General features: G+C 34.1%; 1 protein-coding gene across 2 annotated transcripts in view; it reads right to left on the reverse strand.

Moving 5' to 3' along the window:
* Window positions 1-86: 86 nt before the first annotated feature.
* Window positions 87-13,579, reverse strand: part of LOC145311930 (angiogenic factor with G patch and FHA domains 1) — a 20,878-nt gene continuing 7,385 nt past the window's right edge. The window contains exons 8-19 of one of the 2 annotated variants that reach the window (XR_013876844.1): window positions 13,284-13,396; window positions 12,839-12,894; window positions 10,702-10,896; window positions 10,191-10,257; window positions 8,989-9,101; window positions 7,179-7,261; window positions 5,984-6,058; window positions 4,933-5,063; window positions 4,231-4,348; window positions 2,052-2,203; window positions 668-1,176; window positions 87-280 (exon numbers count right to left, since the gene is read on the reverse strand). Coding sequence is in view for 1 of the 2 variants with exons in the window: in XM_080150980.1 (XP_080007106.1) it covers window positions 1,060-1,176; window positions 2,052-2,203; window positions 4,231-4,348; window positions 4,933-5,063; window positions 5,984-6,058; window positions 7,179-7,261; window positions 8,989-9,101; window positions 10,191-10,257; window positions 10,702-10,896; window positions 12,839-12,894; window positions 13,284-13,396 (1,220 nt within the window). In the remaining variant the exon portion in view is untranslated. Of the gene's footprint in view, window positions 1,177-2,051; window positions 2,204-4,230; window positions 4,349-4,932; window positions 5,064-5,983; window positions 6,059-7,178; window positions 7,262-8,988; window positions 9,102-10,190; window positions 10,258-10,701; window positions 10,897-12,838; window positions 12,895-13,283; window positions 13,397-13,579 lie in introns of both variants that reach the window. The other variant, XM_080150980.1, reaches the window with a different exon arrangement.

Consider the following 13,579-nt stretch of genomic DNA (forward strand, 5'->3'; position numbering starts at 1 on the left):
AAAAACTAGTCTAGTACTAATTCTTCTAATATTAAAACTACTTCTAAAAGAATTGTAAACATTTTTTATCATATTTTCATTATAAATCTGAAATACAATCAATTTTTAAAAAGTAACAAAAATTTCATCGAATATAAAATTCATTAAAGTAACAAATTTAGTTTTTTTTTATAATATCACAATAAAACGTAGCTACAACATATGTAATTACAATTTTTTACTATTACATAGAATTGCTTTCGCACGAGATTTCAACCATTTTACTAAATTTTATTGCTTGCTAAAGTTTGGTTAGTTATAGTTTGCTATGGGACTTGGATGAAGTAAATGGGCAGAATCAAGCGAAGGCTGACATTAAAGCCAAGGAGATAGGGGACATTTGGCTGTTTATTAAACTAGTACCCAAAGTTTTCAATAGCTTTAACTTATACGTTGGCTTACCAACTTAGGGAACTTGTAGTGAATTTTGTTTTGTTGGATCATTAAGTTAAGTGTCCAAATGTTTCAACCAAGAAAAGTAACCTACAGAGAATGTAAATTTGTGTATCATCATTGTGGGTGTACAGTACATAAATCAATCGGCCGTTGTCTTGTTCCTTTAGATCTCTGCATCAAAACAAGTAACATGATGTATTATGGTTAAATTTCATAGCAATAATTTTTCAACAATGGATGAATTTTCATTTAAATTCTGTAGAAAAAGTAATCATTTTAGTTAAAATAATAGGTAGATCACAATTATCATAAGAATCAATCATATTTGAAAAATTGATTAGATTTTTTTTCTCAAAAATTCATTAGTTAGGTAACAACATTTAACATAAAATTTTTATAAACAGAATGAAAAAAAAAATTAAAATATTATATTTAAGAAATATAACGTTTTAACAATGGATATATCATTACCCCCCTTAACCTCCAATTTGATAAACGAACTGACCAATAAAATTGTCCCATATTAGCAACCTAGACTGACAAATATTCCTCAGTCATAACATTATATTCTATCCATTGTCTTAACCCTCCGGGAACTTAAGCCCAGTTTTCATATTGCAACTGTCAGCTCTCCTCTTCTGACTCTTCTTGTTTGAAAGCATCCAATGTTGGCACTTTAGTGAAGCGTTTAGCAGTTTTCTTCCATATCTCATTCTTTTTCTTCTCCTTAGCACTCATACCCTAATTGTTATTTATCGTATCGTATTATACACAGCTTTCCGAAGATATTTAAAAAATTTAATTGGCTACCAAAACCGCATTCAATTTTATTTATGATTTTTATTTTAATATTAGTGGAAAATTGTCTGTAATACGATACTATACATGATTTTTCAGTATGACCAGAAAAATACTGATATTTATGTAATAATTCTCTTTCGAAGAGCAGCTGTATTAGAAAAATGTCACGTACCTGACACATGAGCAGTAATGTGTATAATTTTCATTGCATAAACATGATAGATTAAAAGAGGACTATCAATGAACGAGAGCACATGATTCTAAGTACCTTCCAGCATTGATCCTAAGTATTTTCTTTCAGAATATAATAGGTCACCATATATTATTAATATATTGACGAGAAAATTTATTTTTTTACCATGTTTTTTTTAGGTATTATAATTGATTTTGAAAACTTTTATGAAGCTAATTCTTTTAATAAAATGGATATTTGATGATACATAGCCGAATACTCTTGTTATATAGATTGTAAATTAATCCATATTAGCATTAATTTAAACATACATATGAGATATAGTAAATGTGCTTTTGACTTTTTTTAATTTTTATCATTTGATAACATGGACAATTAAAGACACCCCGAACTCAACAAAACGTTTGATAGAATTTTAACGAAAAATGGTGGACATTTTTTTACTTTTCTTCAACTTGAAGTGGTGAAACATAAATTTTCTCGTCAATATATTAATTATTGATAGTGACCTATCATATTCTGAAAGAAAATACTCAGGATCAATGCTGGAAGGTACTTAGAATCACGTGCTCTTGTTCGTGGATAGTCCTCTTTAGACCAGAAAAAGTAAACAACTTTTTACCTGGATATCATTTGATCCAACGGCACCTAGGCCAGCCTGTTTAGCCCTCTGTTGAACCTGGATAGGTTCCTGAATACCAGTTTTATCCTTGCCCAACCCACCTCCATCCCAACCCATCTTCTCCAACATTTTAAATCCTTTATTCTTGTTACCTAAAGAAATATTAAATTAAATGTAATAATAGTTATTTATCGCATCGTATTATAGACATGTATATTTCTGCACAAGATTCATTTTTTCCCCTGCTGCAAATTTTTTATATTTTTTTCCCCTCCTATTTTTTTCCAGCAAGGATGGGGATAAAATGGAAAAATATTTTTAGAACTCTTTATTTTATTCTTATTATCCCCCCTCCCAAATATTCTTTAAGTTTTTTTTCACCAAATAGGGGAGAAAAATGAGGTGAAAAAAAGCTTCCAGTTCTCTTATTTTTTACATTTTTTCCCCCTAACCACATAATTTTATTTTTTTTACCCCCCCCCCCCTCACTTAGCAGGGTCAATTTTGCAGAATATACACCTATGAGACACTTTTAGGCAGGGTGGGGAAAAACCCAGGGTTTTTTTAAAAAGCCCAACCCAACCCGTAAAAACCCTTAAAACCCTGGGTTTTTATGGTTTTTTAAGGGTTTTATTGGGTTTTTTCATTTAGGAGTCAAATACATTTGATATATTGATGAAATATGTTTATGTTGTTGTAGGTAAAAGGTAAGCAAGATTTCACAATAAACAAGATAGATAATGAAGAAAGCTGGCATTCCGATCAATTATAAACCCTTATTAGCAATGGTGCACAAAATATTCTATTAAGGGGGAGGGGAGGTTAAAAGCTTCAAAACTTGGAACCTACTCCTCTATTCTTAAGCTGTTAACACCCCCCCTTCCCCTCACAGAAATTATTAAAATCTTTTCCTTTTTACATCCCCTTAATAATACCCTCTGCACGCCACTGTAACTATTTCCTTTCATAAATTGATATGTTTTAGTTTAAAAAATCAATTATGATTATGTAAGGGGGGGGGGGGGGGTTGAATGCAACCATCTCGTAATCAGTGAGCAAATGGCACTTACAATTCGAGTTTAGATCTGAAATTTTGCATGAGTAATCCTTGGTAGGTCTATTTTCCCTAAATCGAACAAAAAGTTTAAAAAGTAACGGCTAACGGCTCAGCCGTTTAGCCGTTTTTTGGCTATTTCTAGGGCAAATCTGCCATAAATTATGTAGGAATCAACTGTTTGAAACATATTTTTGCTTTAAATCATGTGAAATAATACAAAAAAAACATTTTTAGATTTCTAGTACCAGCAACTAGCGGCTAGAACCGTTTGAAAATGTTTTGGAGCAGCATAGAGTATTATGTGGAAATAGGAATGATTTCCCTTGAAAATAGTTTTAAAAATGGCTAAACTGCTGAGCCGCCAGCCGTTAGCCGTTACTTTTCCAACTTTTTGTTCAATTTAGGGAAAATAGACCTACCAAGGATTACTCATGCAAAATTCCAGATCAAAATTCGAATTCTAAGTGCCATTTGCTCACTGATTACGAGATGGTTGCATTAACCCCCCCCCCCCCTTTACACAATTTATATATCATCAATTTAGTAGCAAAGCATTTTCTGAAATTAAGTTTTGAGAGAAAGTAATTTCATAAACATTTGAACAATAAGTACCTAGAGCATCATTTATGTAATTACTTCATATTTTTTTTTATGTTTTTTAGGTAAAATTTGCTTTAAAATGTTATTAGATCCTAGTCTTTGAGTAAATAGAGGTTTAATTTGTAAATTTTAACGTGAAATTTCAATGTTTTTTCAAAAACCCAAAAAACCTTGGGTTTTTTTTTCAATGGGTTTTTTAAAAAACACTGGGTGGGTTTTTTTGGGGTGGGTTTTTTGTATGCCCACCCTGCTTTTAGGTGGATAATAAAATGAAAAATTATAAGACTAAAACCAGTTTTGTTAGTCCCGAGGGGCCGAAAAATTCACCGTAAAGACAGCCATATCGGTTAGGCGATGAGATCCTTCGCTATTGACAAAAAGTTTACCCCTTTATAAAAAGTTTACCCCTTTATAGAAAAGGAGGGTAGGAAAACCAAGGAACGAAACTATTTTTTTGCGAATTTGATTTATTTTTTCATTTGAAATTGTAGAATTGGATGATCACAATAAGTTCAATCTTACCGATCGCCTGATCTTCTGAAGTTGTTACAGTCTTTGCATTGATAGGATCAATTCCATGAATAAGTCTTCTTTCTTCAGCTCTATCTTTGTACCTTTTAGCATTCTGATCTGGTTCTTCCTAAAGTAGGAGTTACGTAAAACAGAGGGCAGGGGTGTATATTCTGCATGGTTGACCATGCTAAAGGGGGGGGGGGGGGGGAATAAAAAATATATGGAAGAGGCTAAAACATGAAAAAATAAGGAGTAGGTACTGAAAACATTTTTTCCATTTTTTCCATTTTTTCATATATTTGGGGAAAAACTACAAAAATATGTAGCTGGGGTTAAAAAATGAATATTGAAAACATTTTCCATTTTTTCACTTCCATGGGGAAAAAAACTAAGGAGGGGGGGGAAGGATAAATTTATTTAGGAGGGGAAAAAGATGAATCTTGTGCAGAATATACACCCCTGACATAGGTCCTAGATTTTGTACGTAGAAGTTCATATTTTGTTTAAGTTGAAGACTTGATTCCTTTAAATTTTGTTGTAGATCCCGTTTTCGTCGTTAATTTTTGGATCAAAGCTGTAGTTAGGGAGAAAAAAAGCCGTTCAATATTGCTTATGTGTAAAATAAAAACATGAACATAACTTCATGAAATTTATTTTTCATTGAGAATTATACGTAATGAAGTATAGGACTAATAAAAAAAGGCTTCATACCTTGAGGCCGACACCCAAGCCGTACTTTGCCTTCATTTCTTTAAGTTCTACTTTGCGTAAAACCTCCTTGGTCATTCCGTTCTGAGTTGGATCTGTTTTTATCTCTTTAAGTACCAGACCTGGTTCACAGTCTGAAAAATAAAATCAATAAAAGTAAGTATCACTACCACCTCCCCCCCCCCTCCCCCCGTTCTATTTTAAATAAATTAAAATAAGGAAGGGTTTAGTTTTTATTCCTCCGACAAATCGTTGCGGGGGACAATTACCCTGCGATGCCCAGTACCCAAGGGGGGGGTTTTTAATGCAACCATCTCGTAATCAGTGATTAAATGGCACTTAGAATTCGAATTTCGATCAGAAATTTCGCATGAATAATCCTTGGTAGGTCTATTTTCCCTAAAACGAACAAAAAGTTGGAAAAGTAACGGCTAACGGCTGGCGGCTCAGCTGTTTTGCCATTTTATTACTATCTTAAGAGCATTAAAGTCACGAAACCTATCTTCACATAATACTTTTTCTCACTCAAAAACCTTATCAAACGGTTCTAGCCGGTAGCTGTTGGTACTAGAAATTTAAAAATTGGTTATTGCTACCATTTAACATGAATTAAACCAAAAATATGTTTTAAAAAGTTGATTCCTACGTAATTAATGATGAATTTGCCCTGAAAACGGCTAAACGGCTGAGCCGCCAGCCGTTACTTTTCCAACTTTTTGTTCGATTTAGGGAAAATAGACCTACCAAGGATTACTCAAGAAAAATTTTAGATAGAAATTCGAATTCTAAGTGCCATTTAATCACTGATTACGAGATGGTTGCATTAAAAACCCCCCCTTAAGTAATAAAAATACGTAGGAGGGGGGGTGTTTTATAAGGCAATTTTAGGGAGACTGCCAGAATTTTCCTTTTTTTAAAATCTACTTATCACCTAGTGTATCTGTGTTCTAAGGGTTAGGAAAGGGCATAAAAATAGCCTGAAACCATACCAAGAATTCTTTATATGTATATAATATTAGGATAAATAAGATATAAAATGAAATTAGTAGGATACCTCTGCAAGTTTCAACTCCAGGATGAACATGACAACACAGACGTGTTTTACCAATTTCAATCAGTGTTTTATGGCCTAAAATTTGATAAGCATAAGTTTTCCAGATTTTTAACCATACTCTTATCATGAAGATATTTTAATATAAGCACCTAAATACAATTTCAAAAATTTTACAAAATCTATCATTTCATAACATAGTTGGATACTGTGGAGAATCAGAGTGCTCTTATTTTTTCCTAAAGTCTCTTTCAGGGTTGTATATTCTGCACAAGATTCATCTTTTTCCCCTGCTGCAATTATTTTTTTATATTTTTACCCTCCTACTTTTTTTCAGCAAGGAAGGGGATAAAATGGAAAAATATTTTCAGAACTCTTTATTTTATTCATATTATGGGAGGGGGTCCCACATATTGTTTTATTTTTTTTTTACCAAAAAGGGGAGAAAAATGTAAAAAAAATGCTCTCAGTTCTCTTAATTTTTACATTTTTTCCCCCGCACCACATATTTTTATTTATTTTTTGACCCCCCACCCCCCCTCCCTAGCAGGGTCAAATTTGCAGAATATACACCACTGGTCTCTTTTCAATATTGAATATTTTGTTTTTAAAAAAGATAAAAAAAGGGGGGAGGGAGTCGGAAGTGACACTTTGTTGCCAAACGACAACTAACGCGGCATCAGGATATATTCTTGAAGAAACCTACCATAGGCGTCCAAGGGGGGGGGGGTAATGGGGCGATTACCCCCCCCAAACGAATTTGGGAGTGCCGTAGGCACCCCCAAAATTTTTTTCATTTTACCCACCCATTTAGGAGGGGGTATTTACCCCCCCAAACAATTTTGGGAGGGTAAATACCCCCCCCAAAAAAAAAAATCTCTAACAAAAAAAAATTTTGCCGCATTTCTAATACTAAATTTTTGATAAAATTTAAATTACCCCCCCCAAAAATTTTACCCCGGGGGTAAATTTTGGGGGGGGTAAACAAATTTTACCCCTGCCAACAGATTTCAGGGGGGTAATTACCCCCCCCAAGCAAATTTTACCCCCGGGGTAAAAATTTTGGGGGGTAAAAAAAATTTGCGGCGCGCTTCGGCGCCATTTTACCCCCTCCAAAACCAAATTACCCCCCCCTTAAAAAAATTTTATTAAAATTACCCCCCCCAAAATAAAAAGCTTGGACGCCCCTGAAACCTACCTACAGGAATTTCTTTACTTTCCTCTTTAGCTTTGCTAATACGTTTTCCATTTACCCATGTGCCATTTCGTGATCCAAGATCCCTAAAACAATAATCGATATATTAATGCTTGGATGTTGCACTAGATTTTCATGTACGCTGATAAATTAATGCTCGCAACTGGCTAAAATAATGATCCAACCCCTTAACCTCTCCCCTTTTACTGGATGAACGAACTGACCAACAAATGAGCAAGCTAAATTAACGACAAAGGGGGGGGGGTAAAATGTGGTGACTCGTCACACGACATACCAGCAATTTTATTTTGGGTGCTACTCCCTTAGTTTTAGAGATAATTGGATGAAATCTTTTGGGCTGTGTCACTAATTACCCCAACTATTGGTATCTTTCAAAAAAAACGGCGGCGGGACCGCCGCTCCCGCCGCCCGCCGCCGTTTTCCGCCGCCACCAAAAAAAATTTTTTTATTGCATTTCTCGCCGAATTAGGCAATTTGGAATCATTTGAGACCATGTTATTTTTTTTAAAAATTTTTCCCCTTACAAGGAACCCTGCGGGGGGACTTCAAATTCTCGTTTATCAAGGTATATCTTAAATACAGTGCTACTCCTGTGCTTTTAAAGATATTGAAACAAAATCTTTTTAGGTTGGTAAGTAAAAAATATTTGAATTAAGAAAACGGCGGCGGGACCGCCGCTCCCGCCGTCCGCCGCCGTTTTCCGCCGCCACCAAAAAAAATTTTTTATTGCATTTCTCGCCGAATTAGGCAATTTGGAATCATTTGAGACCATGTCATTTTTTTCAAAAAATTTTCCCCTTACAAGCTCCCGCCGTCCGCCGCAGTTTTCCGCCGCCACCAAAATTTTTTTTTTTAAACATAATCTTTTAAGGTGTTGGGTGGGTAAGTAAAAAAACATGGTCTCAAATGATTCTAAATCGCCTAATTCGGCAAGAAATGCAATGAAAAAATTTTTTCTGGTGGCGGCGGAAAACGGCGGTGGTACCTCTGCCATTTTTTATTTAAATATTTTTTACTGACCTAGCTAGCAGGGTTGCTTGTAAGGGGAAAAATTTTTGAAAAAAATAACATGGTCTCAAATGATTCCAAATTGCCTAATTCGGCGAGAAATGCAATAAAATTTTTTTTTTTTGGTGGCGGCGGAAAACGGCAGCGGACGGCGGGAGCGGCGGTCCCGCCGCCGTTTTCTTAATTCAAATATTTTTTACTTAACAACCAAAAAAGATTTTGTTTCAATATCTTTAAAAGCACAGGAGTAGCACTGTATTTAAGATATACCTTGATAAACGAGAATTTGAAAAAAATGACTAAGTCCCCCCGCAGGGTTCCTTGTAAGGGGAAAAATTTTTGAAAAAAATAACATGGTCTCAAATGATTCCAAATTGCCTAATTCGGCGAGAAATGCAATAAAAAAAATTTTTTTGGTGGCGGCGGAAAACGGCGGCGGGCGGCGGGAGCGGCGGTCCCGCCGCCGTTTTTTTGAAAGATACCAATAGTTGGGGTAATTAGTGACCCAGCCCAAAAGATTTCATCCAATTATCTCTAAAACTAAGGGAGTAGCACCCAAAATAAAATTGCTGGTATGTCGTGTGACGAGTCACCACATTTTACCCCCCCCCCTTTTCCCCTGTTAATCTATCCACGTATATCCTAAATCCATTATAATAAGGAAGCCTTTATTGCACTACAATTTGATGCACGCATCACTTGTGATGTTTCTGTGCTGCAAGTTTTTGTACTGTGCGTCTCTGTAAAATGATTTTATATTCAATTGAGAAAAATGTATGCGGACCTGATTGTATAGGCACATTTGTCAGTATTAAATGTGAATCTGGCATGAAGTTTAGAACAGCCCAGATCCGAGAGAAGCACCTCGTGAGATCCTTTACTCCCAACTGTTCCACCCTAAAATATGTAGATTATATAATACTAGCTGCTGCGCTCCTAGCATTTATGGCCGGGCTCTCTATTAGAAGGTATATGGAAGGGCAGAAAAATAGTCTAAAATCATACCCAAACTTTTCATAAAAATAAAATAGCTAAAAATCATCATGGGACCTTTAAGCAGCTTCACTGTAAAGGAGGATCATATCAGTTCAGCGGTTAGCGAGATCCTTAGCTACAGACAAAAGAAAACTTACTACTTATACAACAGGATAGTGTTTTTTGTTAATACACCTAAGTTTTGCCTATTTTAACCCACTTACCATAGATCTAAAAGAAGTCCTGTAATAACCGATTACAACAAGATTACTTTTCATGAAAACTGAGGCCTTTTTTAAATGAAAAAAAAGATGACTATCCGTGTCCTTTCGTGTAAAGACATACCAAGGAGACTCACACATCCCTGTAACATCCCAATGTATAGAGAACCTACTTGTACTATCTCATCCTCACTCTGTACCCTTACCTTACATGTAACTATGTATAGAGACCCTACTTGCACTTTCTCATCCTCACTCTGTACTAAGATGTATAAGTTTTCCGGAATTTTAAAGTTAGGGGGAGATTTGAAATCTGCATCAAATTTTGAGGATTTTTTAAAATTCGTTTTTTCTATAATTCTTTATCTAAAAGCGGAAATGCAATTTAAGTTAACTAATTTTGGCATCTGTGATTGGTGGATTTAAAAAATCTGCGCTCTGATTGGATGGCGTACATCATTCAACTAATTAGAGCGCAGGTAGTTTAAAATCCACCTATCCTATTGGTCAAAATTAATTAACTTAAAATGCATTTCCGCTTTTAGATAAAGAATTATACAAAAAACGAATTTTATAAAAAATCCTTAAAATTTGATGCAGATTTCAAATTTCCCCCTAACATTAAAATTCCGGAAAACTTATATATCTTACTCTGTACCCTTACCTTACATGTGACTATGTATAGAGACCCTACTTGTACTCACTCATCCTCACTCTGTACCCTTACCTTACATGTGACTATGTATAGAGACCCTACTTGTACTCTCTCATCCTCAATCTGTACCCTTACCTTACATGTGACTATGTATAGAGACCCTACTTGTACTCTCTCATCCTCACTCTGTACCACACACAGTCTGAAATATTATTTGGTTAAATAAGAAATACCTACCTACCTATAGTATTTTTATGTATATTAAATATTAATTGATGAAACCAAGATAATAACTTTAGCTGTATATTTTTATTAATAATGCAATTTAAGGGGATTATTTAAGGAATTAATCCATCCAATATTTTTTAAAATGCAGCATTTTATTATTTTTAGGTATTAACGTAAAAGAATAGAGAGGGGGCACGAGTTACATATAACTCGACCCACGGGTGTGGACCCTGTGCCGACTTTCAATGTGGTCTCTGAATATCAGCCAATAGCGTCAGAAATATAAACACAGGCAAGTCGCTAAAAAAGAGCAGAAAGCAATTTGCTAACAGAGGATAAAAGTCCTCACAACTAGGGAAGTTATACATCTCTACTTATACATTTAATATTATAAGTATGCTAATATTTAAAATCCTACCTGATACAAGGAATAGAAGATTCTAGAATGTCATCATCATCACCATATGTCTCCTTACCATCATCAGCCACCACATCTTTAACTTTTTCTTGTTTAATTGTGACTCCATCTACCTCGTGTATCTCATTATAGCTTGTAGAGGAACCATTGGATAGTTTTCTTCTTTTTACTTTGTGTTGACTCATTTCACTTTTTCTAAGTATTAAAAAGATCATCGTTATTATGATATTACGATTCATATGTAACATAGAGAAAAAAAAAATAAAAGAGAGGAATCGAAGCAACTAGAAGACGAAAATAGGCAGTGAGCCTAGAGGCCTACTTAGCGCTGTTGCCGCGCTAAAATTTATTGCTATTCCACTACTTTTCAAATGGGAGGATTAAAAATTATTTTTAAAAATATTTTTTTACTTTTTACTATTTCCATATTTAGGGCAAGAATGTTAGATCAGATATTTTCGTTTTAATGTTTTAATTAAAAATTACATAGGGTAAAGCGGGGCGAACTCGGTCTTTTTTTCGGTTTTTTGAACCTGCAAATCGTAAAAATTATTTTTTTAAATGTGACCAAGACCAGTAGAAAGATCTCGGAAAAGTCGATCAGGTCCTAAAGGGACGTAAACCCAGGACATTGGGAAGTTTGTCAAAATTGATCTCTAAAACGGCACCGACTTCGCCCCGCCTTGAGGCGAAGTCGGTAGGGCATTTTCAAGCTTCAAAAATCGATGACGTATTGATTTTATTACAGCATGCCCAAAAGGTAAAAGTTGCAAAATGTAATAAAGAGTATGCACAAAAAATTTTATTAAGATAGGTCAATTTTTTCTACCAAAAAAAATGATTTTTCCGAAGTACGCGAAATTTGACTTTTTTTTTCGAAAATTTTTTTGATAAAAAACATAAAAATACTACTAGAAAAAATAACTTTTTATGACTTTAAAGGCCTGATCCTTAAAATTCAGGCAATTTTGAATAGATTTGGCCAAAAAAAATTAGTTCTATTAGCAAAATTTCCTAAAAAAATCAAGTTGAAAAAAAGAGAAAAGTTTGGCAAAATCTGTGGTCGATTTTCCAGCTTCAAAAAACCTATGACATAGTGATTTAATTACAGCATGCCCTAAAGGTTAAAGTTGCTAAATGTAATAAAGAGGATTCACAAAAAAAATTATGAAGATCGGACAATTTTTTCTACAAAAAAAAAAAAAATTTTCTAAGTACGAGAAATTTGACTTTTTTCTCTCGAAAATTTCACTTTTTTATATAAAATTGAAAAAGTTAGTATAAAAAGTGAAAAAACCGAATTCACCCCGCTTCACTTTTAGTCGATTTAAGAAAAAACTATACAAGCTTTTTTAAAGTTTTAAACGGAAATGGATAGCCTATTAGATTCTTAATAAGTCCCCTGAAGACGTCTAAGCTCTAGCTCTTACCAGTTTTTGTCCAACTTACCGTTTTTCCGACCGAAGCAAAAAAATCGAAAAAAAAATTTTTTGTCGTCCGACTTTAAGACCCAATAAGTACCCTAAAAATTCATCTCACAAAAATTTCATTTTATACTTTTTTGTAGGCAATTTAATAAGGAACAAATTTGATTCTATGTTTTTTTCTGTCAGTCGATTATAACATGGAGAAAAATGTCATTTAATGAAGGTGGTCAAAAAAATACCGACTTCACCTCAAAACCGAGATCGCCCCGCTTTACCCTAGAATTTTATTTTTATCTAAAAAAATTTGTTCATGAAAGATGAATCCTTCTATTTCTAAAAAGGGGGAAATTTTTTCATAATGAACATTCAGCTGATTCTGACCGCCCACGGCTGTTTGCTAAATATCGCTTTTCTTTTTATTCACATTATTATTTATGATTGACTTACAAAAAGCCCTGGGCGGTTTTTGATTTTCGTCTGCTTCTAAATTTAGGGATGGGGAAGTAGTATTTTACCATGAAAAAGGGGTGAGTATTCATCCTCTTATCCTTTTTCCTTATGATAAGTAAGCTCTCAAGCACAAAATCATCGTGTATAGAAATCATTTCTCCTAATTTTGAAATAAATAAAAAAACACTTGAGAATTAGTTTAATTTATGTAGTGATTATCCCCACGGGGTTTAGGCCACTGCAATACAGAGACAGCGTACCTTCTAGCAAGTTCTTTCTGTGCAACTATCTCCTCTTCTGGCAGACTAGATTCAATCTAAAAAAAGAAAGTTCAGTAATCATTTTAGAGAATTTATACACTAGTTTTCTAAATCTGTTTAAGCTGTACCCGTTTATCAAGCATTTGGGACAGTAGCTGTCTATTACACTAGTCCTTAAAGGGTTTTCTTATTCGTTGGCTGAACAACTTTGGGGACTTTTATTGAATTTAACTGGATGGATCATAAAGTTGAGTGTCCAAATGTTTTATCTATTAATTTTTATCTTTAGAAGGAGTAATTTTGTGAGTCATTATTGGGAATGTACATCAATTTATCGGCCATTGTCTTAACCTTTTAGATCCCAACTATTTTCTATTCTAAATAAGTACCTAACAAAAATAACTTTCTTAATTTGATAATACTAGGTAGGTATCTAAAAACTTACCACATATTGTTTAGTTTCCTCATTATACTTTAGATATGTTCCGGAATTTCCATCATAATACAGAGATTTCTCCGCGTCATAGTAATATCCAGTTTTATAATCATAATATAATCCTAAAACAAAGATTTTAAAAAATCAGAATTCATAGAAATTGCTTATGTATGATCTTAAGGAAAACTACTATTTTGTCATATATTAAAAAAGGGTGTTTTCCCTTTGGAATACCCCAGCGTAAGGCCTTAACCTTGCAGGACTGCCAAGTACCCAATATAGCCTATCCTAACCTGCCTTAAAGT

This window comes from Acartia tonsa, chromosome 2 (genome assembly GCF_053477335.1).
Source record: "Acartia tonsa isolate MP-2025a chromosome 2, ASM5347733v1, whole genome shotgun sequence".
NCBI lineage: Eukaryota > Metazoa > Arthropoda > Copepoda > Calanoida > Acartiidae > Acartia > Acartia tonsa.